At 51.6% G+C, this 24,137-nt stretch overlaps 1 protein-coding gene across 1 annotated transcript; it reads left to right on the forward strand.

Annotated features, from left to right (window-relative positions):
* Positions 1–664: 664 nt before the first annotated feature.
* Positions 665–21,465, forward strand: TGFB3 (transforming growth factor beta 3). Its single transcript, XM_066276490.1, has 7 exons — positions 665–2,122; positions 10,603–10,766; positions 11,063–11,192; positions 15,156–15,263; positions 16,916–17,087; positions 19,210–19,363; positions 20,275–21,465. Exons 1-7 carry the CDS (start codon positions 1,783–1,785, stop codon positions 20,431–20,433), a joined length of 1,227 nt encoding a protein of 408 aa, XP_066132587.1. The 5' UTR covers positions 665–1,782; the 3' UTR covers positions 20,434–21,465.
* Positions 21,466–24,137: the final 2,672 nt, after the last annotated feature.

The following is a 24,137-nucleotide window of genomic DNA, read 5'->3' on the forward strand; positions in this document are numbered from 1 at the left end:
AGCTCCCGGCCTCCCCGGCTCCGACCCTCCGAGCCTCTGTCACTGGCGGTCTCGCTTCGCCAGAGGGCACCCTCGATCTGCCGGAGAATGCCACCATTTTCAGAGCCCCTGGAGCATCTCCAAGCTTCAGCAAGCTGCCCGACTCCAATCTTGTCAATGAAGAATCGGGGCCAGGATGGCCACGGAACTGAACCCAACTCCAAAGCCCGTTCCAACACCGGGCGTCACCCTCCACCGAGGGTGGCACGGCCGCTGCTGCCCAGTGTCCGGCCTGGCCCGGGGGCGGCCCGGGACGCGGGGCCAGGGAGGGAGCGAGAGACCAGCCCAGGAGAGGACGGACTGACAGCTGGAGAGGGAGAAGGAGTTGGGGGGAAAGGAGGGAGGGGATTCACCGGAGTAACTTTCCAGAAAAACAGTCAACGTGTTGCAGGAGTGACTCCAAGAGGAGAAAAAAAAGTTCAGTTACCACGTCGAACGAGAGGGCTCTCAAAGTATTTTTCAAATGGGCTCGGCTTTTCCTGTGCCTGTTTAAAACATTAAAAATCGTGCAGCAAAAGAGGCTGCGTGCGCTGGTCCCTCCCTCCCCCACCCCGGACCAGAGACGTCATCGAAGGGAGGTATAAAATTTCAGCAGAGAGAAATAGAGAAAGCAGTGTGTGTGCATGTGTGTGAGAGAGAGAGGGAGAGGAGCGAGAGCGAGAGGAGAAGCAGGAGGGAGAGAAAGGGAGGGAAGACGACAGCCAAGTCCGAGGGAATGAGCAGAGGGAGGCGAGAGATAGGGGAAGAAGCATGAGAAAGAAGGAATACCAGCTTCCCGGAGCAGGCGTGCAGTGAGCTGGCTGCTATTTTATTTTTCTTTTCCTTTTTATTATTATTCTTCTTTTTTAAAGAGAAGCAGGGCACAGAAGCAATGGCCGAGGGAGAAGACAAGCCGAGGTGCTGGTGACCCTGGGCATCCAAGTGGATTATTGGGGCTGCTCTCCAGGGGCCTGTCCTCCCTGCCTTCCAATTGCACATAACCCCACATCCCAGCCAATGAAGACAAGAGGCAGCGGGAACAAAGTCATTTAGAAAGCCCCCGAGGAAGTGTAAACCAAAGAGAAAGCATGAATGGTGTGCCTGAGAGACAAGTGTGTCCTCCGCTGCCCTCACCTTTAGCTGGGCCATCAGCAGCCCAGCCCTGCCTCTCCCCACCTACTCACTGGTGATCTGACTTTTTTTCTCTCTCTCTCTCTCTTTTTTAACTTTTTTTTTTTTCCTTTTCTTTTCCATCCTCGTTTCTTATTCTCCTTCAGAGCCAGGCAAGGATTCTGATTTTGGGATCCAAGCCATGGTCCTTCTGCTCCTTCTTTAAAAAACCCACTTTCTCCTCATCGCCAAGCGGCCTTTGGCAATATCAGATATCCGCTCTATTTATTTTTACCTAAGGAAAAACTCCAGCTCCCTTCTTACTCCCAGCTGCCTTGCCACCCCTCCCAGCCCTCGGCTTGCCCTCCACCTGGCCTGCTGGGAGTCAGAGCCCAGCAGAACCTGTTTAGACACATGGAGAAGAAACCCAGAGCCACAAGGCACACAGTCGGCTTCTTCGTGCTCAGGGTTGCCAGCGCTTCCTGGAAGTCCTGAAGCTCTCGCAGTGCAGTGAGTTCATGCACCTTCTTGCCAAGCCTCAGTCTTCGGGATCTAGGGAGGCCGCCTGGTTTTCCTCCCTCCTTCTGCACGTCTGCTGGGGTCTCCTCCTCGCCAGGCCTCGCAGCCCCCCGGGCCCCTCTCCCCGGCTCGCACATGAAGATGCACTTGCAAAGGGCTCTGGTGGTCCTGGCCCTGCTGAACTTTGCCACGGTCAGCCTCTGTCTGTCCACTTGCACCACCTTGGACTTCAGCCACATCAAGAAGAAGAGGGTGGAAGCCATTAGGGGACAGATCTTGAGCAAACTCAGGCTCACTAGTCCCCCTGAGCCATCGGTGATGACCCACGTCCCCTACCAGATCCTGGCCCTTTACAACAGCACCCGGGAGTTGCTGGAGGAGAGGGAGGACGGCTGCACTCAGGAAAACACCGAGTGGGAGTACTATGCCAAAGAAATCCACAAATTCGACATGATCCAGGGGCTGGCGGAACACAGTAAGTCCACATTCTCGCTGGGGTGTCTGCTCTGGAGGGTCTGGACTGGGGTAGAGAGTTCCACTGAGAGAGGGGCCTAGTGATGGCCACACAGCAGGGTGCCCCTGGGCACCCACCAGAGCTCAGGAAGCACGGATGCGCAGCTGGGGCTGGGTAGGTGGGTGGGGAGGGAGACAGAGCCATTCTGGTAAGATCCGGGCACTTCTGGGAGGCCAGGAGTCCTGGAGTTGAGCCGCTTGCTGAACTCGCATCACATCCTTGACCGATTTTAATTTGGAATCGCATTGTGTTGTCCTGTTAACATACATATGTGCTCTGGCACATGTGAGCAGCTCGGTCACTGGAGGCATATCAGTGCCATAAAGGGGCAGGGCGGGCTCTCTCCCAGCCCTATAGTTCTGTGAATCCAGAGACCCCCATCTTCTCCCTGCTTTCCACAACTCACTGTGACATGTCTCTGGTTCAGTGTTTCCAATTCTTGGGAAGAGTACCTGCCCCAAATTAATGTATGTCAAGCTTTTAAAGCCCAGGCAAAAGATATCTTCTTGCTGTCTGGGCCCTTCAATCTCTGCTACACACATGACCCACGTGAATGAGCTGTGGGCGTGGGGGAAGGGTGCACACCTCCATTCACATGTACATGCGCTTGAGGGCAATGTCTAGTCTGGATTTGTACAGTAGACAGACTCATGGGCTCAAAATGGGTGTCTTCCAGGCCTGTGGACAAGGGGACGCGAGGGTTGTGGCCCTCGACATGCAGCTGATTGCTGGCGGCCCTTTTGTGTCTGCGTGTCACAGGAAGAGTGGGTGGGAGGTGTGGCTGTGGGTGCAGAGGGGGACGTGTGTCTGGGCTCATGTCCTCCCAGGAGGCTCCCGTCTATGCTGAGGAGCTGAGAGGCTTCTGGGTGAGACATCTGTGTGTTTGTACACGTGTGGAAGTCATGTGTGTTTACTGAACGGGGATTTAAAAAACTTCAACATGAGAGAGAGATTTGGCAGATGTTGAGAAACTGACAGGCTAGGAAGGAGGAGTGTGAGCCGGACTGTGGGAGCAGCTCTGCTTTTCCTACCAGCAGGTGTCCTCGCCACCCGGACTGCCTCAGCACCGGCTCACCTGGGAGGTGGGCAGTGCCCGAGTTGGGGCTGGGGGGGGTGTGGTCAGCTGGGGGAACTGCAGGGGTTGAAAGGAATCTGGCTAGAGAGAAGAGAGCAGTAGGTGGCTGATGGGTGGATCAGCTCTGGTTGAAGACGCAAAAGGCCCCAGTGGAAGCTGGCTCACGCCAGGCCCAGGAGCCTGTGGTTACTGGCGAGGGGTTCCCAGTCTCGTGTCCTGTGGTTGCCTGAAGCGCCCTGCCTTAGGATGTGGCTACCACGTGGGGGAGAGGCTGGAAAACAAGGCAGGACCAGCACTCCCTGCCCAGGGTCTGCTAGGGTGGAGTGACTCACTGTCTGCCAGAGGCACACGGTTCCCAGAGGTGCCAGCAGCTGGATGGCTAAGCCTCCAAACCCCTGGGCACCTATGAAGGCAGGAGATAGTAGCCATAGATTTTGAGGAGGGTGGAAAGCTGAGGCCAGCGGGAGAGGTCTGAGGAGAGCCTAGCGCAAGAGAGAAGGACTGGGACCTTACTGATCCAGGTCAGGAGGAGGAGTCCCAGGGAGGAGGGATTGTGAGTCACCAGGGCCCAGCCAGCCTGGAATCCCCAGCTGAGAATGAATGAGCCAGAGAGATGCAAGGGCACGCAGGTGCCAGCGGACCTCCATTTTGTGCAGACTCCGGGCACAGAGAGTGGAGAGCCCTGGGAAAAGCCAGAGCAGGGCTGGGCAGCTCCAAGCTGCAGCACCAGGACCCGGAAACTAGCAGGCAGGGGGTGGGCCTGGGGCCAGGGACCATGGTCATGCAGGGAGCAAACCCAGAGACAGTGAGCAGGATGCTGAATGGCAGGGGTCGGGAACCGGTGGCTCACGAGCCGGATGTGGCTCTTTTGATAGTTGCATCTGGCTCACAGACAAATCTTTAATAAAAAAAATAATAACGTTAAAATATAAAACATTCTCATGTATTACAATTTATTCATTTCCTACGGCTCATGTTCATGGTTGCGGGTGGCTAGAGCTAATCACAGCTGTCCTCCAGGACAACACCAAATTTTTATTGGATAATGTGTAATGTACACGGGTCGTTGTATGGCTCTCACGGAATTACATTTTAAGATATGTGGCGTTCATGGCTCTCTTAGCCAAAACGGTTCCTGACCCCTGTTGAATGGGATGTTGTATGGAGGGGTCATGGCCCAGTGGGACATGGGCAGTGCCAAGGAGGCTCACAGGTGCACACAGGAAGCAGGCCCAGACACTGCAGCTGTTGGAAGTGACACAGAGGCTAAGCAGACACAGCCTGGGCCTGCCCTGCCGCTGGTCAGGTGCCGAGCCAGCCGCGCAGAGGCAGACGCACGAGGCACACTACAGCAGTGGGCACTTGCACATGCTGGCAGATGCCGCGCGGGGCAGAGAGCCATCATCAGAGGCTTGGGTTGAGGGACGCCTGCCCTGAACTCATCAAGGTGGGCAGGGGGTGGCGCTGGGTCTGTGGTGCCAGAGCTGCCTCTGAGAGGAGATGAGGTCATATTCTCTTCCACAGGTTGTCACTCTCAGCCCCCTCCCTTACCCAGTGGACAGGCACTGAGAGGGAAGTGATGGCAGGAGCTGGGACAAGGTGACAGGAGTGCCTAGAGAGCAATGAGCAGGAAGCAATAATTTCCGGTGGCACAGGAGAGAGGGTACCGAGGTGAGAGTGGAGAGGGCAGGGCCCATCCTCTGGCTCTGCCCTGTCAGACAGGTACCCTAATTTCCCTGTGTGATAGATTAAGGGACTAAAATGCATCCAGTGAAGTAATTTGCCCCCAAAGAGCAGGGACCCTAACTTAGTCCTTCTTTCTGCCTGCAGAATGCACGCTGTTAAAAGCATTAAAACAAATGTGCAGAACACACCTTGTAAGTCCTACCTTTCACCTTTAGACTCCAATAGAATTTTGAGTAACAACATGAATGAGTCACCCTGTGGAACCAAGGTGGTGGTGGGGGGTTTAGGAGCTATTCTCTTAGTAACCTCAGGGGCAGATTGCAGAGCGATAACTAGGTGCCTTCTTTCTTAGCTCTATTTTTATAGCCAGGAGATTTCTACTACCACAAAAAAACATTCTCACAAATTCAAGGAAAGGGTTTTTCTTTATCTAATGAAGAGCCTCAAGCAGATTGCGTAAGTACACCACATGGAATTGGGCAAGTCACCTCTCTGAGCCTCAGTTTCCTCATCTGTAAATCAGAGATAATCTCTAAAGTCCTTTTTAGCTGAAACAACTTTACAGTTGCATCTGGGATGATTCAACAGTCTCTGCCGGGGAGAGAAGGCAAGACTCTAATCCCTTTTATAATTCTCCAGGGTTTTGCTATGGGAAGCGGGTTGGATCTGTCTCTGATCCGTGTGGTGGGGAAGACACAGCCTTTTCAGTTCCTTGGTCATCCTTGTTATCAAGGAATCACCAGCGTGGTGTCATTTTATCTGCTGGCTTGTAATAACCTATATCTGGTGGGGGACTCTTATTTTCATCAAAGGGCAGTGCTAAGACAACGAGCAAACCCAAAGTTCCTGAGAAAACTTGGTATTTTAACCCTTCTTTTTTTTTTTTTTTTCTGGCTGCCACACTTAGATTTTGTTCATTCTGAAAATTAAAAGACAAATCGACAGAACCCATTTGTCCTGGCACCTGTGCCCTCCACTCCTAAGTCCTGTCTGTCCAAGTGTGGCCCAGAGGCTAGGTAAATGTGACAACCGTGGCTTCCCAGGCCCCACCCACCCCTGCAGAACCAGGATCTCTGGCGGTGGAGACCTGGGGGATCTGTATTTTCAACACGCTTCCTATTGCTTCTCAAACTCACTGAAGCTCAAGACTCAAGTGAGCTAGGGCAGAACCTTTCCTTAGAGTGGCTGCAAATATGAGAGCCCCGCAGGGCCTGGCAGCTCATGCAAATGACCCAGAAGAAAAGTCACAGCATGGCACCATGGGAAATCACACAGGACACTTGGCCTTAGGTCTTGGAGAGCTGATGGGGGGACCTGGAGGGCACACACTCTGTGATAAAGGGGCACCCACTGCTTGGCTCCTGCTGATGTTTGCAGTTAGGGCTACAGGTCCAGCTTGACCCGATCATACCTTTTTTCAGAACAACAGAAAATCTAGGTCTTTCTGTGAACTTTTCCAACCTTTAATACTAGCTTAAAATTTTTATGGTATTCTAATTCAAAATTTTTAAAAATGATGCATTGGCCAAACAACATGTCTCATACATTGAAAGGTTAATCCATTCAAAGGTTAAACCATTAAAGCTGTGGTTTCTCAAACTTTCAGAACATCTGGAAGCCATGGTACCCTTTACAGAGCACTATAAACTGTGGTTCTCAACCCTGACTACATATTAGAATCATCTGGAAATCTTAAAAAAAAAAAAAAAAAAAAAGCAAGCCCAGGACCCACCCACACTCCAATGTAGTGAGAATGTCTACTGGGGAGTGGGTCGAGGCAGCATCTGTTTGCAAAGCTGTCCAGGTGATTCTAACGTACAGCTGGGATGAAGGAGGTTGGCTATGCTGATATATAGAGTCCCGTCACTGGAACCAGCAGTAATTTTACTGGCAGAAATGATGTATATGGGCAGAGGCACATCTATGAGCCCAGGTGTCTGAAAACATTTTAAATGGCATGGTCTAAAACCATGGTCAGCTGTTTCCAGGTTTTTCCATGAATACTCTACATAAATATTATTTTGCTTGTTTTTCTCTTCCCTATAGCAAAAAAAAAAAGAGAGAGAAAATGACAGCCATCGATCTATATAGTTTGTGTGTAATGGAAAATATTGGTCATAATTTAATTTGTAAAGGTCAGGCCTCTCGTCCAGCTCTCAATAACACTAGTGTTCTGCAGAAGCAAGGCTGAGCCACAAAACTGACTGGGAATTGGCTCTTGTCTGAGGCTTAGGCTGGCATTCATAGACGCATCTCGTGGAATCCTGCCCCATTTTGTTGGTGAAACCATCCTTCCATTAGGTGAGCTCTCAGGCCCCCTCCAACTTCCAGAGTCTCCACTTCAATAAATGATATCAGAAGACCTGGGTTCAAACCCCACCTCTGCCATCTACCAGCTAAGTGACCTTGTGAAAGTCACTGAACTTTCCTAACACTTGCTTTTCTCATTTGTAAAATGGTAAGTTTTACTTATTCTCATCCTACTCAAGGATCATTAGATGGTCAAATGAGTTAATAAAAGTTCTATAAAATGTAAGATCATGTTATTACATTTTGGTTACTTATTTACACTGACTTATTTCACAAATTACTTAACAAATCATTATTATTTGGTGAATTTTCTTTTTCTTTTTTTTTAGCGAGAGAGACAGAGACAGAGAGAGGGACAGATAGGGAAAGACAGGCAGGAAAAGAGAGATGAGAAGCATCAGTTCTTTGTTGCGGCACCTTAGTTGTTCATTGATTGCTTTCTCATATGTGCCTTGACCAGGAGACTCCAGCTAAGCTAGTGACCCTTGCTCAAGCCAGCTACGTTGGGCTCAAGCCAGCGACCTTGAGCTCCAAGCCAGCGACCTTTGGGCTCAAGCCAGCAACCATGGGGTCATGTCTATGATCCCTTGCTCAAGCCAGCGACCCTGTGCTCAAGCTGGTGAGCCTTGCTCAAACCAGATGAGCCCACGCTCAAGCCGGCAACCTCAGGGTTTCGAACCCAGGTTCTCTGCATCCCAGTCCGACGTTCTATTCACTGTGCCACCTCCTGGTCAGGCTATTTGGTGAATTTAATTGTCATGAAGATGATTACATTTTTTCTGTCCTAGGATGTTCTTTTTATATCAATAACAGTTGTGTCTGAGCTGTGCTTATTAGTGTCAATTTGCTTCTGTGTGACCCTGGTCAAGACCCCTTTGGACATAAATTTCTTCATCTGAAGGGGGCTGCACTAAACAACCCCTAACATCCCTTCTGACTTAGAAATCTTTAGATCCCAGTGATGAAAAAAATACCCCATTCACACCTCCTTCTTGAAATCTCCTTGAAATTCCCACCGAGAGGAAGCCTCCGGCTGGGACAGAAGCAGCCAGGAAGGGCTGGCCACTGGGGCACCTTGAAGACTCTCTCAGCTCATCATTCTCCCCTCACCCCGTCTCCTGGCCGCCCGTTGTCTTGACTCTCCTCACTGGCACATCCCGTTTTCTGCTCCCCTTTTCCCTGTCACGGCAGCACACACGTTTCACTGACATCCGCTTTACTCCCTCTTTCAACAGCTTCTGAAGGTACTATTATAACTGAAGCCATGTTGATGACAGCCCCTTCAAGAACTAAAGATGTTAGTACTTGAGAGGGTTGCTTACCCATATCGAGAGGGTTATAAACTTGCAAACTTCAAAACTAAATTGCCATCATGACTCCTCTTCTTGGTCCTATCTGAAATGGCTCAGGGAGTGGTTTGCAGTATTTGTTCTTTTGAAACCAATTATTAATCAAGGCTTCATTAGCTGGCATTCACACATTTGTTCTCCTAACATCTGTTCCATTAATTTTTCTAAGAACCAGTGTCAGGTCCACCAGATGGCAATTTCCAGAAACATTCACTCATCCTTTCCTAAAGATCAGTAGCACATTTGCTTGTTTCCAGGCCTCTGATCCTTCCCGCCTTGTCCGTGACTTCCTACACCACCCCTCGGGTGATTATGAGCTCATTCCAGCCATGTCCATTATGTGTGGAATCTGGGTCTGTGAGCTTGAGTTTCAAGTCCTGTCTATTGTTACCAGTTGTGTAGAAAGTTTTCCTCTGGGTGTTAATGCTGCTCAGGCCTTGAGGTTGTAAAGTATACGAGAGAAAAGACAAGTTCTTGCCTTTATCTGGCTCTCAGGGGTGGGAGAGAACATTTGCTGCCTTCTGTCTCATGGACAGGGGCCGAGAGGCCAGTGGGGCGACAGAGGCTGGCACAGCGCGTGCTGACAAGGGAAGAAACCCTTGGAGAAAAAGGAGCCCTGGTGATGGATCAGCTTGGTCTGAAGAAACATCTAAACATCTGTGGGTCTGCCAGGCTCGAGATGTGGGCTCTTTGCCAGACCAACGTTGCCTCATTAGGTCTCAGAGCCAGTGTTGATTATGTCACTGCACGGCTCTGACGCTTTCCATGGCTCCCTACTGTTAAGGGCAGGGGTCCCCAAACTACGGCCGGCCCGTGGGCCACATGCGGCCCCCTGAGGCCATTTATCCGGCCCTCACCGCACTTCTGGAAGGGGCACCTCTTTCATTGGTGGTCAGTGAGAGGAGCATAGTTCCCATTGAAATACTGGTCAGTTTGTTGATTTAAATTTACTTGTTCTTTATTTTCAATATTGTATTTGTTCCCATTTTGTTTTTTTACTTAAAAATAAGATATGTGCAGTGTGCATAGGGATTTGTTCATAGTTTTTTTTATACTCCGGCCCTCCAACGGTCTGAGGGACAGAGAACTTGCCCCCTGTGTAAAAAGTTTGGGGACCCCTGGCTAAGGGTATAAAATCCAACCCCTCCGCCTGACCTTTCAGCCTCCCTGTGGGTAGACCCCAACCCACTGTCTTGACCTGATCTCATCTATCTGCTCCAGCCTGGCTGCTGGGGGTCACTCTTACTCACCTGCATGTCCTTCCCGCCCTGCCTTTGTTTCCGGCAGTCCTTCCATGGGAAACTTCTCTCCTCTCCATCCTCAAACCCTTTCCTCTTGCAGGACACACCTCTTCCCATAGAGGGCTCCTTGCTTTCTCCCTCCTCTGATCTCTCTGTGGCAACTTCTGGGTTTCTCCAAAAGCCTTCAACACTGTCCCTCTGGTCCTGATATTTAGGTCCATGTATTAATAACCTTCCTGTATGTTAGTTTCCTTGGAGGCAGAGACCATGTCTATTCCTCTTTGCGTTTGGTGTTAGCACTGCCCTTGACACTTAGTATTTGCTCAACACACGTTTCATAAATGAATGAATGCCCGACTGAACAAACACATTGACTGGACCCACTGACTATGACTGGAACCCTTAGGGGATGCAGCTGAGATCCTCTGAGAATCTGTACTTTCTAACAGAGTACCAAAAAAATAAAAATAAAAATAAAAGAATACAAAAAGCAGGCCTGCCAGGAGAGCCTGCCAGGGTTGGTGTCGAGGCCGTGGGAGGACGGGGTGATTACAGTTGAGTGGCCAGTCTTTAGTGCCATGTCATGGGGCCCCGAGGTCGCTCTGCTCCTTTCCCAGGTCTGTGTGTGACTCCAGGGCCACCAAGGGTCTTCTTCCTATCTCCACTGTTAGTTCTGAGGCCTCAAGCCTCTAGCAAGGTCACAGGCGAGCATCCTCTGGCATCTCCCAGCCCCTGGGTGTCCCTCACCCTGTGCCTCCTCGCTGCTGCTTCGTCTCCTAGATGAGCTGGCCTTCTGCCCGAAGGGAATCACCTCCAAGGTCTTCCGCTTCAACGTGTCCTCCGTGGAGAAAAACGGAACCAACCTGTTCCGAGCAGAATTCCGGGTCCTGCGGGTGCCCAACCCCAGCTCCAAGCGCAACGAGCAGAGGATCGAGCTCTTCCAGGTGAGCCCCTCCCAGAGCAGAAACCCACCCGGTGGGAAAGGCGGCTCCTCTGCCATGTCAGGCCTCTACTTGGCGCAGAGCTTGGCAGACCTGGGTGCGAATCCTACCTTTCCGAGCCTGCGTTCTCGTACGTGTCGTTAGGAGTTAGCTAAGGTGCTGGAAGGCGCATGCAGGCACTTCTAGCTTCATCGTGCTCTCCTCGCCTGCCCTTCTCCTCGCCTGCCCTCCTGCACGGTGACCGAACTGCTGGGCCTCGGCCCAGGCCTCGGGCACTTACTCCCTTCTCTGCCCTGTAGATACTCCGGCCGGATGAGCACATCGCGAAACAGCGCTACATTGGCGGCAAGAACCTGCCCACGCGGGGCACCGCCGAGTGGCTGTCTTTTGACGTCACTGACACTGTGCGCGAATGGCTCTCGCGAAGAGGTAAGCTGACTCTTAGCATGAGCATTGTGGAAGGAACCTCAGGCCCCTGGAGACTTCATGAAATAGTGGGAAGAAGACAGAACTAGGGAGGGGAGTCACAGATCCGGGTTTAAAACCTTGCTTTGCCACTGATTCTCAGTGGGTCCTTCCTTCGTTCACTCAACTGTCATCTGTTAAGTGCTCGCTCTGAGCCAGGTCCTGGATTCAGCGGTGAACGAGAGCAGCAGACAGATGGGCGTGGACGCAGCCAAGTGGGCTGGGGAGTCAACGAGGTCGGTGGGGCCCTATGATTTCGGACCTGTCAAGCCACGGTCAGGTTTAAGGACGTATTCCAAGTGTGAAGAAGAGATGTCCTAGGAGGGTTGTAAGCGGGTCTGGGGATATGAGGTGAGGTGATTGGTTTTACACAGCCCTCTGGCTGCCACAGGGTTCAGGGGAAAGACAGGAACACCAGGGAGGGGCCTGGCAGCAGCGTGGATGAGAGCAGCAGAGGCCGTGGCGAGGGGAGGAGCAGCAGGCACGGAGACAATGTGGATTTATTCTGTATTTTGGAGGAAAGCCCAGTAGGACAGGTCTGAGGGCACAAGAGGGGTCTCCATGACTTCTAAGATTTTGGACTGAACACCAGGTGATAACACTTACTGAAATAGGGAAGGCTGGGAGGAGAGCGTGTTTGGGGAAGGTTCTGTTTTGGTCGATTAAGTTTGAAAAGCCCGCTAGCCATCCCAGTGGCGGTCAACAGTTTTTGTTTTGTTTCTTTAAAGTCAAGAGCATTCACGTAAAACCTAGACTTCTGGCTTTTCTTGAAAAAAAACTGGAAGATTTCCTGGTAATGACGGATTGGAGATAAATAGTAGCAACCTCTTGAGGTGGGGCACACTTTCTTCATGTCACCACAGGCTCCACCATTTCCCAGCGTCCCCCCAAGAATGAGGCTGGCAGTTCCTACTTAGCACGAGGTGCTGGCTTGCTCTGCTCACTACCTATCTGGGCTCTGGAGGCACCCGAGTGCGCAAGTCCCCATCAAGGGGACATTACCTGGTGGCTGAGTTGGCAGATCATGGGCTAGAGGTCCTGTCTCTCCCCGAGCACGAAGGCAGAAGCTTAGGAGAAGCCCCGTGGGTTGGCTGACAGCAGCACTGTTGGCAATACTGACTCAGACCCTGCTCCGCCTCGAGCCCGATGTGGCTGCGGAGAGGAGAGGCCGGGGAAATGAACCTCTTAGCTGCCCTGTCTGATTTTGATCAGCTCCACCTGATTTTCTTTGACGCCCTGAGCACTCGGAGTTCTTATTTTCACAGCTGCAGAACTCAATGAGCAGTCTTCATTGAGAATGATTTCCATTCTCCTTTGAGACATCAAAAAGATAATTTCGTAATAAAACCTATGGGTCCTCCACCCACCCATCCCCACTGCTGCCAATTGTGAGGTTCCTTCTTCATCGGAAACTTTGGCAGACGTGGCCTTCCCTCTGCACAGGCAATAGTACACAGACCTTGACTTACACAGGGCTCGTGAGTCTTTTCAGAGTTTGTGGCCCCAAACGAGGCAGCAAATGGACTCCAAATGAAGCAGTAGGTGGTGTGGACTAATGAGGAAACAGAGTCACACATCCGGTCTTGCAGTCATTCAGCAAACGTCTGACAGCCTACTGTGTGCCAGCTTCCCAGGCCCTCCTAGCTCTGAGCTACTGCTCCACACCATGTGCACAGAGCCACGCCTCCCCTAGCAGGTGGGGCAGGTAGCACGCCCCACATCGTGGTCCAGGAAAGGTGGGACTCTGGGAAAACACAACCGTTTTGCATCTCAGTGAGTGTGTGGGTATCTTCCTTGGCCCCTCTAGTCTCTCTTTGTCTCTAACAATTAGGCGTGTCACTCTGGCATCAGGCTGTGTGGGTTTGAATCTTGGCTCTACCACTCACGGGTTGAGTACCTTGGATAAGCCATTTAATTTCCCTAAGTCTCAGTGTCCTCGGTTCTGTATAATGAAGGGTAGTAATAGTTCCCACTTTATAGGATTATTATGAAGATGGAATGAGTTAATACATGAAAATCTTGGAGTGGTGCTTGATGTGGAGTAAGGCTCAACAAATGTTGGTGCTTACTGTCCTCAGTCCCGGAGCTCTCTACCTCTACAGAGCTCTTGCGGCCAAGCCAGGGCATCACCGCACACTTAACACCTGTATTTTAACCCCGACTCTCCCCAACACATCTGTCTGCAGACTGATTTCTAACTCACGGAATCCCAGACCTTGTCCATGCCAGGTCTCTCCCAGCTCACTTTCCATCCTTCTGGGTAACAGGAAGCACACTGTGTTTCCTGTAGTCCATTTCAGAGACTCCAGGTCCTTCTTCAGCTGCCTTCAACCGGGAAGAGGACATGCCTTATGCCTTCCTCTCTGGTCACTTATTCTTTCCAGCTGGGGCTCAGGCTCTTTGTTATGTGGGTCCCTTGCCCCCCTCTCCCCCAAGCTTTCTGGAACAGACATCTTCAAGCTCAGCAGGTGTCAGTGTGTCCCAGAGGATGTGCTCTGGGTTCAGGGAAGAAGGGAGAGCTAGTTTTGAACCAATAGGGCTGGGCCATCCAGGTCTGCGTAATGGGCTTGGGCCATTCTGTTCATGAGAAGGATGCTGAGCTGGCCTGGACTTTTGGGGGTTTTTCCTGACGACACAGTTCGGTAAGACGCCAGGCAGGTCCCAAGGCTGGAGGCGCACACAGAGCTAGGGTGGCCTCAGAGAGCAGTAGATGACTCCACTTCCTGAGGCGCTGACCCGACCCCACAGGGCTCCTTCCCCCGTGGCCTCCCTGCACCTGACCACCGCTGCTCCCGGGTCAATAGTGAGTCCCCAGGTGTCCTGCCCACCAGAATCGACATGATTCCAGGCCCTCCCTGGTTTTCCTGCACAAAACTATTGAATTCAGTTCAAATTCTTCCCTTCTTATCTTTCTTTTTTTTCTTCCACTTCACTCAACCCTTTTACTAATTTCCTTGCTTCCCCAATTTTAGTTACTGAAACACCTGATCCCACAATGAGTAGGGGGAAGGGCCAGAGCTGGCCCTCTTGCACCAGAATCCCTCACACTCCCTCATGCTTGTTCCCCGGCCACACGTCGCCTGGACCCTGGGCTGTGGTCCCGGGCTGCCTTCTCTGGCCTGGGCTCCAGTTTCACAACTGACTTCCCCAGCTGTTTGGTTTCTCTCAAGGAGCCATCCGCATTTCCAACTTCCCTGTTAAGGTGAACTTTTACCTCCTCACATCCTTGTCCCTTAAGGAAACTATAGCCACGTGTAGCTGTGATTTTCATCTTATCTGCTCAGGGACCTGCCCCTGTGTGTCCACAGCCCTGGCCCCGGAGCAATGCTGGTGGCTTGCACTGAGACCCATTCTGCTGCTTGTCTGTGGCTGACCTGGCTCCCACACTGCTTCTGACCTTTCACCCTATGGCTTGGCTTGGACTGGGCCACCTTCCTCCCAACTGGTGGCCGTTTGAGGTGGGGGCCTTCTGAATCACTGCCTCTCTGCCCCAGAGATCTTCAGTTTTCCCCATTCCCTGGTCTCTCCCACCGACCGTCTGCCTCTCCCTTCCTCCTCAGCTGGAGTAGCTCCTCCCCCAGGTGGTGGGGACTGTTTTATCTTCCTTCGTGCATCCTCATTCTTTTGCTTCCAAGTAGGCAGGTGACAATTTTTTTCCCCTAACACCATATTCTTTGAAAATAGATGAGTATAGAAATTCTCCTTCGGAACCCCCACTAGTTTACACCTCCCAACGTGACCTACGTGGAGTGCGGCCACACGAGCAGGAAATCTCCGCCAGCTCCGGGATGGCTTTCTGCCTGCTGGGACCCTGGGGACAGCGCGGCTCCATCTGGTGGCGGAGGCGCTGGCCCTCCCGGGCGGGTGGCAGGCACACTTCTCCGTCACACAAAGTGCTTTCCTCACCAACCCTGCCTTATTTTGCAGAGTCCAACTTAGGTCTGGAAATCAGCATTCACTGTCCCTGTCACACCTTCCAACCCAACGGAGACATCCTGGAAAACACTCACGAGGTGATGGAAATCAAGTTCAAAGGTAACCAAGTGGGTAGAAGAGGAGACCCCTGCCAGACCCCCGGGGAAGGAGCCAAGTCCCTCACAGAAGTGGCCAGCTGTTTTGTCCTGGAGTAATCTGCTTTGCCCACCCACCCGCCCCCCACAACCCCAGCAATGAGTGTGGCTTTCAGTGTCTAGATCTAGAGAACACATTAGCATTTGGAATACAGCATGGTGTTGGTAAGAGTAATGAAATCATGTGGGGAAGCGGGACCACCCCTGAGCTCAGTCAGGACTACGGGGGTCAGAGGGCCTCTGTCCCAGGGGCCTTATGCAAATTCAGTGAGATTATGAGTCTATAAACACAGCGATAGCTGCCTTCCCCTTCCCTAAGAGAACTGAACTTTGGTGGCTACGGACTTGGAGTGTCCTGACTGCCGAGTGTGCCAGGTGTCACGGAGGCACCTGGTCCTTGCCCAGGGGCGTCTGGTTGGAATGACCGCTTCAGGGCTCCGGCCTTTGGTGCTGAGATGGTGAAAACGTTGAGAGTCGTTTCTGGTTTAGCAATGTGTTTCTAAGGTGCTCAGCCTAGAGACGGTCTCTGGATGTCAGGGGTGCTGTCTTTTCCTTTCATAGCCCCATGATAAGTAACTGAGGCACAGCTGAGGCCAAGAGCTTTGTCAAGGTCAAACCAACCAAGTCAAAGCCTGTGGTCTGGGGCTTGTCTGGAAGAAGGAGCAGCCTCTCTTGGATCCCTGCCCTGGGCAGTGCTTACCTGTCAGGGGGGCTTGGTTTCAGAGCCTTTTTTAAAGCCAAGCATTTTACATCCTAATGACACAACCTCAGAGCTCAGAAGATCTTTGGAGTTTTTAGCTACTGGCCAGGGTAGGACAAAATCCTCCCCCTTCCTTTTCGTTCATAAAGATTTTCAGGGAAGGGAGTGACCCAGGCCTCTCATTTATTTCAAGGATCCGGTGCTCCCTCGAGAGGTCCACGGCCCTCCCGTTCCTGTGGAAAGTACGCTCCTCAGGCTCCTGTCCTGGGTGGAGATGGACAGGAGCTGGCAGCTGTCACAAAATAAACCTCCTATCATTGAGACACTTTCTAATTCAGTCTTCATTCTTTTCCTTTTTCAGATGAAATAGCAGCCTTTTTCCCCCCCAGAGTGTGTTTGCTAAGCTGTTTGTCATGCACTTCGTTAGCTCACCTGAGTTTTACAGGGAGAACATTTAGGAAACTCTTAAGTGCAGTGTGAATGGGACCAGTTACTCAGTCTCCTTCCTCCGGCTTCCGCTCACGATGTCTTAAATTGTGACAGCTTAAATTACAGCGGGGACTCCTGTGCTGTCTTGACCAATTCAGAGTGTAAGAGGAAACTCACATACCCCAAAATTCTAAGTCCCCAAAGGAATGTGAGGTGGCCACCCTGAGACAGAGATGCCTCACAGGTCCCTGAGCTGCCGAGCATCTCAGAAGGGCTCGCTGCCCTTTGGAAGATACATGCACGCAGGGGTCTGAAGGGATCCAACCAGGGGTGTCTTGTGTGACCCTTTGATACCGGTTCCCCCGCCTAGACTTTCCCTACCTCGCTGACCACACTGTGCCTCCTGCTGGGCAGTGATGGGGTGGGAGGGGAAAGCGTCTGCCTTCCTCAGACAGGAGACTGTCGCCTGCCTCCCTTCCCCTCTGTAGGTGTGGACAGTGAGGACGACCATGGCCGTGGAGATCTGGGACGCCTCAGGAAGCAGAAGGACCACCACAACCCTCACCTAATCCTCATGATGATTCCCCCACACCGGCTCGACAACCCGGGCCAGGGGGGTCAGAGGAAGAAGCGGGCCCTGGACACCAATTACTGCTTTAGGTGAGCTGGGGCCCACTCAGGATCCCCGAGCTCCTCAGACAACCTTGACTGCGCACCCATTGTGCACCGGGCCCCAGGCCCACACCGCACTCAACCGAGGGTCCCTGATGCTACTCACAAACATCTCCAGGGAAGAAGAGTTAGAACCTCTCATAAGTCTTCTTGTTTCTCCGGGAGCTGCAGTTTCGCTGCAGCCCAGCTCTGTGAGGCCCTGGATGAAGCATGCCAGGGGAGTGGGCTGCTCTAACGGTTTGGATGGAGAGAGCGGGCTGAAGCGTCTCCGTGGCCCTCACGGAGGAATCTCCCTGAGAGGAGTGCCCCGCCCCCTTACGAAGGGCCCACGGATGCTGCTGGATGAGGGACAACAGAGCCGTCTCCACTGGCAGGGGGAATCTGAGCTAGAGAAATGAATGAACTAATTCAGATGGCGTTGAGTCGTCCCTGTGAAAAGAGTAAAAAAAAAAAAAAAAAAAAAGGAGCCTCTTCTGTTATTTAGGGGTAGTTTACCTTCTTGTTTATAAAGGAGGGGCCATGGAGGCACGTATAGCGTTTACTAAAAGGCAGACAATGGCCACATTCATGAGAGGGTCTGAGGACGATGTGCTGTAAGGATCTGGAGCACCTGTATGGGTGCAGGAAGGGCTGCAGGAGGGTGTGGGAGCTGCACCTTCGGGACGCGTGGGGTTTGGGTAGGAGGGGACATGGAGGAGGGCGCTCTTCCGGTAAGGGCAGGTGCATGAACAGGAGGATGCCTGGATGAAGCTAGGGAGAATGACTTGGGACATTTTTAGCTCTAAACTCTGTCTTTATTAGGAACAGCTGAATGAATGAGGGATGTTGTGCTTGGGAAAAGGAAGGGGTAGGAGAGGCAATGTGGTCGCCTCCAACTGTCCGAAGGCTGGCTTGTAGATGTGTTCTGTGTGGGCGGTGCTGAATCGGTCAGGAGCGAATGCCCTCAGCTGCAAGCAGCAGCGGCCTGAACCACATAGGACTTCTGGTCCACAGGAAGCCTGAGGCTGTAGGTTCAGGGCTGGTCGGGCTCCTTAGTTATGCCACTGGGGATACAGGCTTTCTCTCTCTACCCAGTCTGCCATTCTTAATGTGTTAGCTTGCTTTTCATGCCTGGTCTGTGGTTACAGTGGCTGCTAGAGCCCCGGCTCTCTTATCCACACTCAAGACGAGAAAGCGGAAGAGGCAGGGCCAGCGGCTTTCCTCTGCCATCGGTAACTTTTATATAGAATCAAATATTTCTTTGCCGGGATTTGCCCTCATCTCCTGCATAACTCTCCTATGTTGGGTTGTGGCTGGGTTACCTGGCCACCCCCACGTGCAAGACGGGCCCGGAAAACAAGTGTCTGGTGTTCTAGACTCTATAATGGGAAGCAGCCAGGAAGAAGGGGGCTGGGAGTGGCTATTGAAGAGATAACAAAGCATGTTGGCCATAGTTCACTCTCAGAACCCACCAGAAGCCAGATTTTGGACAACAGTTGCCTTGCAAGTAGCGAGTTCTAGGTCTCAGCAGACACTGGAGTACAGACTAGCTGCCCACTTTACAAGGGGTGTTGCCAAATGGATTTCTGTAGGCAACAGAGTTGAAGAGGCCTCATAATCACATTTGGGGTGATGTCGAAATCATGAGTCTGGTGATAGAAGGATGTGCCTCATTTTGATTCAGTGGCCTCAAGGTCCACTCTAAAGCAGTCATCTACTATATGTAGTACATAAGCTACGAGCTTAGAGTTCATTTCTGGTTGGAGGCGCAGAGGAAGGTGCTAAACTCAACTTCAGCTAAGCTGAGTTGCCTAATAACGTTCAGTGCTTGGTTTTATGTGGAGCAATTTAAGTCTCTGCTTTGATTCATAATGTAAAAGGGGGAGGGCCCTCTTGCCTTTTTTCTCTTCCTCATCATCTCTTTCTGCCTTTTATGTCCTTGGGATTATGGTCTTCAACACAGAAAACGCCTTTATATTCTATTCAGCTCAATGTTCTTGATTGAACCTAGGACGCCTTTTACGATGACCAGGAAGGATTCCAAATGCAAATATGAGGGCCATTTGTGAAGTTGTTTATATTGGTGGTTTGCCTTTAGGTTGCTTTTCTAGACACGTGTTTTGTGTTGCAGCAACGTGGAAGAGAACTGCTGTGTGCGCCCTCTCTACATCGACTTCCGTCAGGATCTGGGCTGGAAATGGGTCCATGAACCTAAGGGCTACTACGCCAACTTCTGCTCAGGCCCCTGCCCGTACCTCCGCAGTGCAGACACGACCCACAGCAAGGTACGGAGCGGGGCTCACGCCATGGGGCGCACGGGGGCTGAGTCAGCCGGCTGCTTGTTTAAAATGTTAGGGGAAGGACTGAATGTTGAATGAGCGATGAGCTGGAGTGAGTAAAATCCCTTTTGTGAAGATTCTGATGTTGGCACCCTGGTCCAACTCTACGTGGGCACATTCTGCCCTTTATAATCTCTTACCTAGTTTCGACTAGCCTTTTTATTTGTTCCGTCGAAAGCTTTTGTCCCGTTCTGAAAATTAATTAGCTATCACATGCCACCCTTTGTGTCAGAGGTGTGTGCACATGGCTGGCAAGGAATGTTGGGGCAGAACGGCTTCTGCCGTCAGTTCAAGGACTCTGATTCCAGCCTCTTGACTGTAGAAAAATTATTCTGAAAATGTCAAGTATGCAGAAGCAGCTACATGAAACAATAGGAAGAAAAGTTCAGAGAGAGAGAAGTCCATGACTCTGAAAGCAGCTTGTCTTTCCCTCAAGGGGACGCAAAACCAGGACAGTAATTTATGAAGCACGTTTCCTTGTAGCTCATTATTTTTGCATCTCGTCTGGGGCCCCACACTTTGCCAACTACTAAATGGCAGTGTTTTACAAGAACATTTCTCACCAAAGTGACCAGTTAGAGCAAGGAAGATCAATACAGGAATGTTTTCATAACAGAGAGAGAATTCCATGAACAATTTAAAGACCCCTGATAGCTGTAAAAATGCTGAAACTGTGAACAAACAAGAACAATGCTCCCATGCCTCCTCTGTGGACGAACAGTACTAGCCACTCTCCCAGACGGCGAGCGCATCCGTCGGTGCACACATGCTCAGTCTCGGGAGCAGCCTCGAGAGGGTGGGGAGGGTTCCAGGCCTGAGCCCGGCTTCCCAAGCCCTAAACGATGTATCCTCCCCAGGTGCTGGGCCTGTACAACACCTTGAATCCGGAAGCATCCGCCTCACCTTGCTGCGTGCCCCAGGACTTGGAGCCCTTGACCATCCTGTACTATGTCGGGAGGACCCCCAAAGTGGAACATCTCTCTAACATGGTGGTGAAGTCCTGTAAGTGTAGCTGAGATCCCGCCTGCGGCAGAGACAGAGGAGAGACCACTGCCACTGCCTGCCCGCCCGCTCCTCGGGAAACACAAAGCATCAGACCTCACCTAGAGGCCTGGAGCCCGCAACCCGCTGCTTCAGGCCAATGGCTGAGACGGAGGTTCCCTTTTGGAACATTTATTTCTTGCTGGCTCTGAGAATCACTGTGGTAAAGAAAGTGTGGGTTTGGTTAGGGGAAGGCCGAACTCTTCAGAACACACAGATCCTTCTGTGAAGCAGACAGAGGTGGTGGGGACGGAGGAAGAGGGGTGGCAAGTCGACAAGTCGTGCGGCAATGGGGTTGGGGATCCCTGGGGAGGAGGAAGGGCAGAGAACGGCGGGGACGGGGCCAGACCGGAAGACACTTCTCATCCCTCATCCGAGGTCAGATTTGCTCATTGCTGCCCCACGTCTGCGCTAGGGAGTCTGGATGACGTTATCCGCGGCAAGCATTTTCCTTCCGACAGTTTACCGAGACCTGCTCCCAGCGCTGTGTCTCGTGCTGCCTGGGACGAAGGACAGACACAGCACTTATTTTTATAAACTGTCCCCTTTGCAAACTGTCTTCCTGACATCAGTCAGCACCAAGGGTTGTTACAGGGAAAAATGTCCAGGTCATGCAGGTCCAGGGCCATCAACTATATTGGGCCCTATGGATACAATGAACTCAGAGGCAGGTGGGAATTCGCCCTCTCCTGTCTGCCCTGGGTCCCTCCTCTCACCTTCTTCGGTCGTCTTTCCCCTTGGACATCTGGCTAGACACCTTCCAGGTCAGGGTGCACATATCTGCCTTTGGGGTCTGTGCAGCCTTTGGGGCACTGTGGGTTTCCTCTCTCACCCCTAAGACCCTGTGTTCATCTGGTGTTCCTGGAAGCAGGTGCTACAGCGTGTGGGGCCTGCGGGGACGGCGCGGTGCCACACGGCGACTTGGCCCCAGACACGTAGGCTGAGGTAGAAAGACAAATACAAATATTACTCTCAAAATCTTTGTATAAATAAATATTTTTGGGGAATCTTGGATCATTTCATCTTCTGGAAGATTGTTTCTAGAACAGTAAAAGTCTTATTCTAAGGTATAAATCTGACTCGATAAATATTTTTGATCATCCTTTTCTTAATTTCATGTCCTGGAGGACATGAGATCAGAGGTAACTAGAAGCTGGGGCGGAGACTCCAATGTCAAATCCAGTGCGTAGTGTGAGTACCCTGGACAGCGGTGCACCACGCTGCCTTCCCCGAGTGCAGACTGCCCTATTGCTTGTGTTCCATTTTCTCCCGTGTCCTTGTTCTCAGACAGAGGAAGGGGCTCAGATTTGCTGAAAGAACAATCTATGGATTTGACTTCTGCTTAACTGTGGGCAAAATCTCTGTGGGTGTGGACCCTTGCATATGGAAATGCGTTGGTTTGTACATTCCCTATAAATGATCATCTCATCCCCCTAATCAGTGGAATCAGACTGTCCGTGGCAAATAGCCTAAGAATAAAAGACCGATTCTGTTGTCAGGTTAAGCCTAGCAAGAGCTCACCGGAGCCCCTGCAGACAGCGGGTCTCCTGTCGGGGCTCTGGGAATGGGAGAGGGCCAGGAAAGCACAATTCCAGAGTTCTCCATGCGGCCGCAGAGCCCAGAGCGATGCAGAGTTCTGTCATGGTGTCAGCGTGCACCTGACACAAACCTCGGCAGTGATCGAGAACCATCCAGCAGCTCCGCAGAAACATGCTCTCCAGGGAAATCACTTTACTGCTGGTTAAGAAACAAAACAACTCCCCCCCCCCCAAAACTGTCTGAAGATAAAACCTGCAGGTTGAAGGGTGTGTATGAAACACTTTGGGGGGTGTGGACCTTGCTCCGCCAGGGTTCTCCCAGGTTGAGCTTCTCAGTTTGGTCACCAGGAGATTTTTCCTGCTTTGCCCAACCAATTCTAAGGGCTTCCCTCTCAGCCTTCATTCCACATGGCACCCATTCCTCCCGCTGTACTGCAGGGCCCACCGCTGCCACAGCTGGGGGGGGGCTGTCTTCCCTCTGACCCCCGGGAGCTGGGGGGGTCTAGAGAGGGATGTAGCATGTCCAGCCCTCTGGCCAGGGGCCATCGCGATCCCAGCTTTCAGAGTCTATTCACTTGTGGCTGGCATTCTCCTACAGTGGGTATGACCATGACCTGAGTGTTGATTAAAAATGAACAATTGCAGGCTGCAACTCTAGAGATGTCTTTGGGCCTGGGGTAGGGTCCAAGCTGCCTTTTAAAAGCAACATTTTAAGAAGCGGTATAGGCCGTCCCCAGGTTACAAACAAGGTAGGTTCTGTAGGTTTGAGAATGTTGAAGTGTGTGTAGGCACAGGAACGTTAAAACTGAATACTATGTAAAGACAAACATCTGTTTAAGTTGCATTTAGCAGGTAAATGTGCCTGTTCCAACTTACTTACAAATTCAACTGGAGGACAGACCTACAGGACCTATCTCGCCTCGGCCACGACCCGGGGTCTGCCGGGATACCGTGCCTGACATGATCGGTCCTTACTTGAAGCTTAAGTAAGAGGGAAATAATCTTTGTGGCCCTACAAGAAACCTTTCTTGTTATCCAAGCTCACAGGGCATCACTGAAAGACTGGCCTGTGGTTCATCTTGATGAACCAAGGCAACAAGACGTGTTTCCTGAAGTGTTCCAAAGAAAACAGAACACACTGCGATTCCAAATATCCTTTTTATATTAGAGCTCCACTCTTCTCTTCATCATCAGAGACAAATATGGGCGGGGGTCTGATGTCCGGCCCCCCCACTCCACACGTCACTACAGAATCTTGAACTATGATGGCCTGTCCATCTACACAAATACATGCTTGTGCCGGGGAGGGTAAGGGGGAACGCCGGAAATGATACTGCTGTTGGAGGGGGGACCATGTGGTCTGTCTGGTTAGCTACCAAGAGAAATCTAGTTCCAGTAAAAATGACGTGAGCGACCCCGGGTAAATGAAGAGCGATCTGGAGTCTGGTCCGACAGCTGATCAGCACACGTGAATGCAGAAAGGAACTCCAGGACCCCTTCAGAAGAATGACCAAGGGCGGTTCCAAGCACTCGGCTTGGTCTACAAGTTCTTTCACTGGGCTCACACTCTCTTATCCTTTCTCACAAGATCTGCATGGTGAGTCCCCCTGGACACCGGACTTGTCTCCTAACTAGTTCATAACTAACTTAGCCAAGAGGAAAGATGACCCTCAGACTACCGAGCAGAGTCCCCGGAACATCCAGAACACATTCTGTCTTCTCTTGCAACCGGCAGACCGTCATCCTTCACAAGCAACAAGAATGCTTGTGTGCTCCAACCTTTGTTTTCATTCACTACAAAGGCAACAAAGTCCCTCTTCTCTCTGCTTGTTTGGGTGCCATTTTTCTTTTGGGGGTTTCAATGCGGAGTCTATAGGGCTTGTTGGAGACAGCCCGACTCTGGATTCTCACTCAGTAACACCCTAGGGCAGCTAAGTCAGTCCTTTGGTGGCCTCTGCTGCCGGTTTTAACCTTTTCTCCAGCAGAGGCCAGAGAGAGGACCTGGGGAAGAGGAGGAAGTGGAGAGTAGAGAGCAGAGGCAGGCAGGCGGGGGGCAGGCAGGGCTGCCTCCCGCCTTAGTGGATTGTTTAGGTAAACAATGTGCACTTGGACACAGTCACAGGCCGCTGGGGGGCCTGTCT

Source organism: Saccopteryx bilineata, chromosome 4 (assembly GCF_036850765.1).
Source record: "Saccopteryx bilineata isolate mSacBil1 chromosome 4, mSacBil1_pri_phased_curated, whole genome shotgun sequence".
NCBI lineage: Eukaryota > Metazoa > Chordata > Mammalia > Chiroptera > Emballonuridae > Saccopteryx > Saccopteryx bilineata.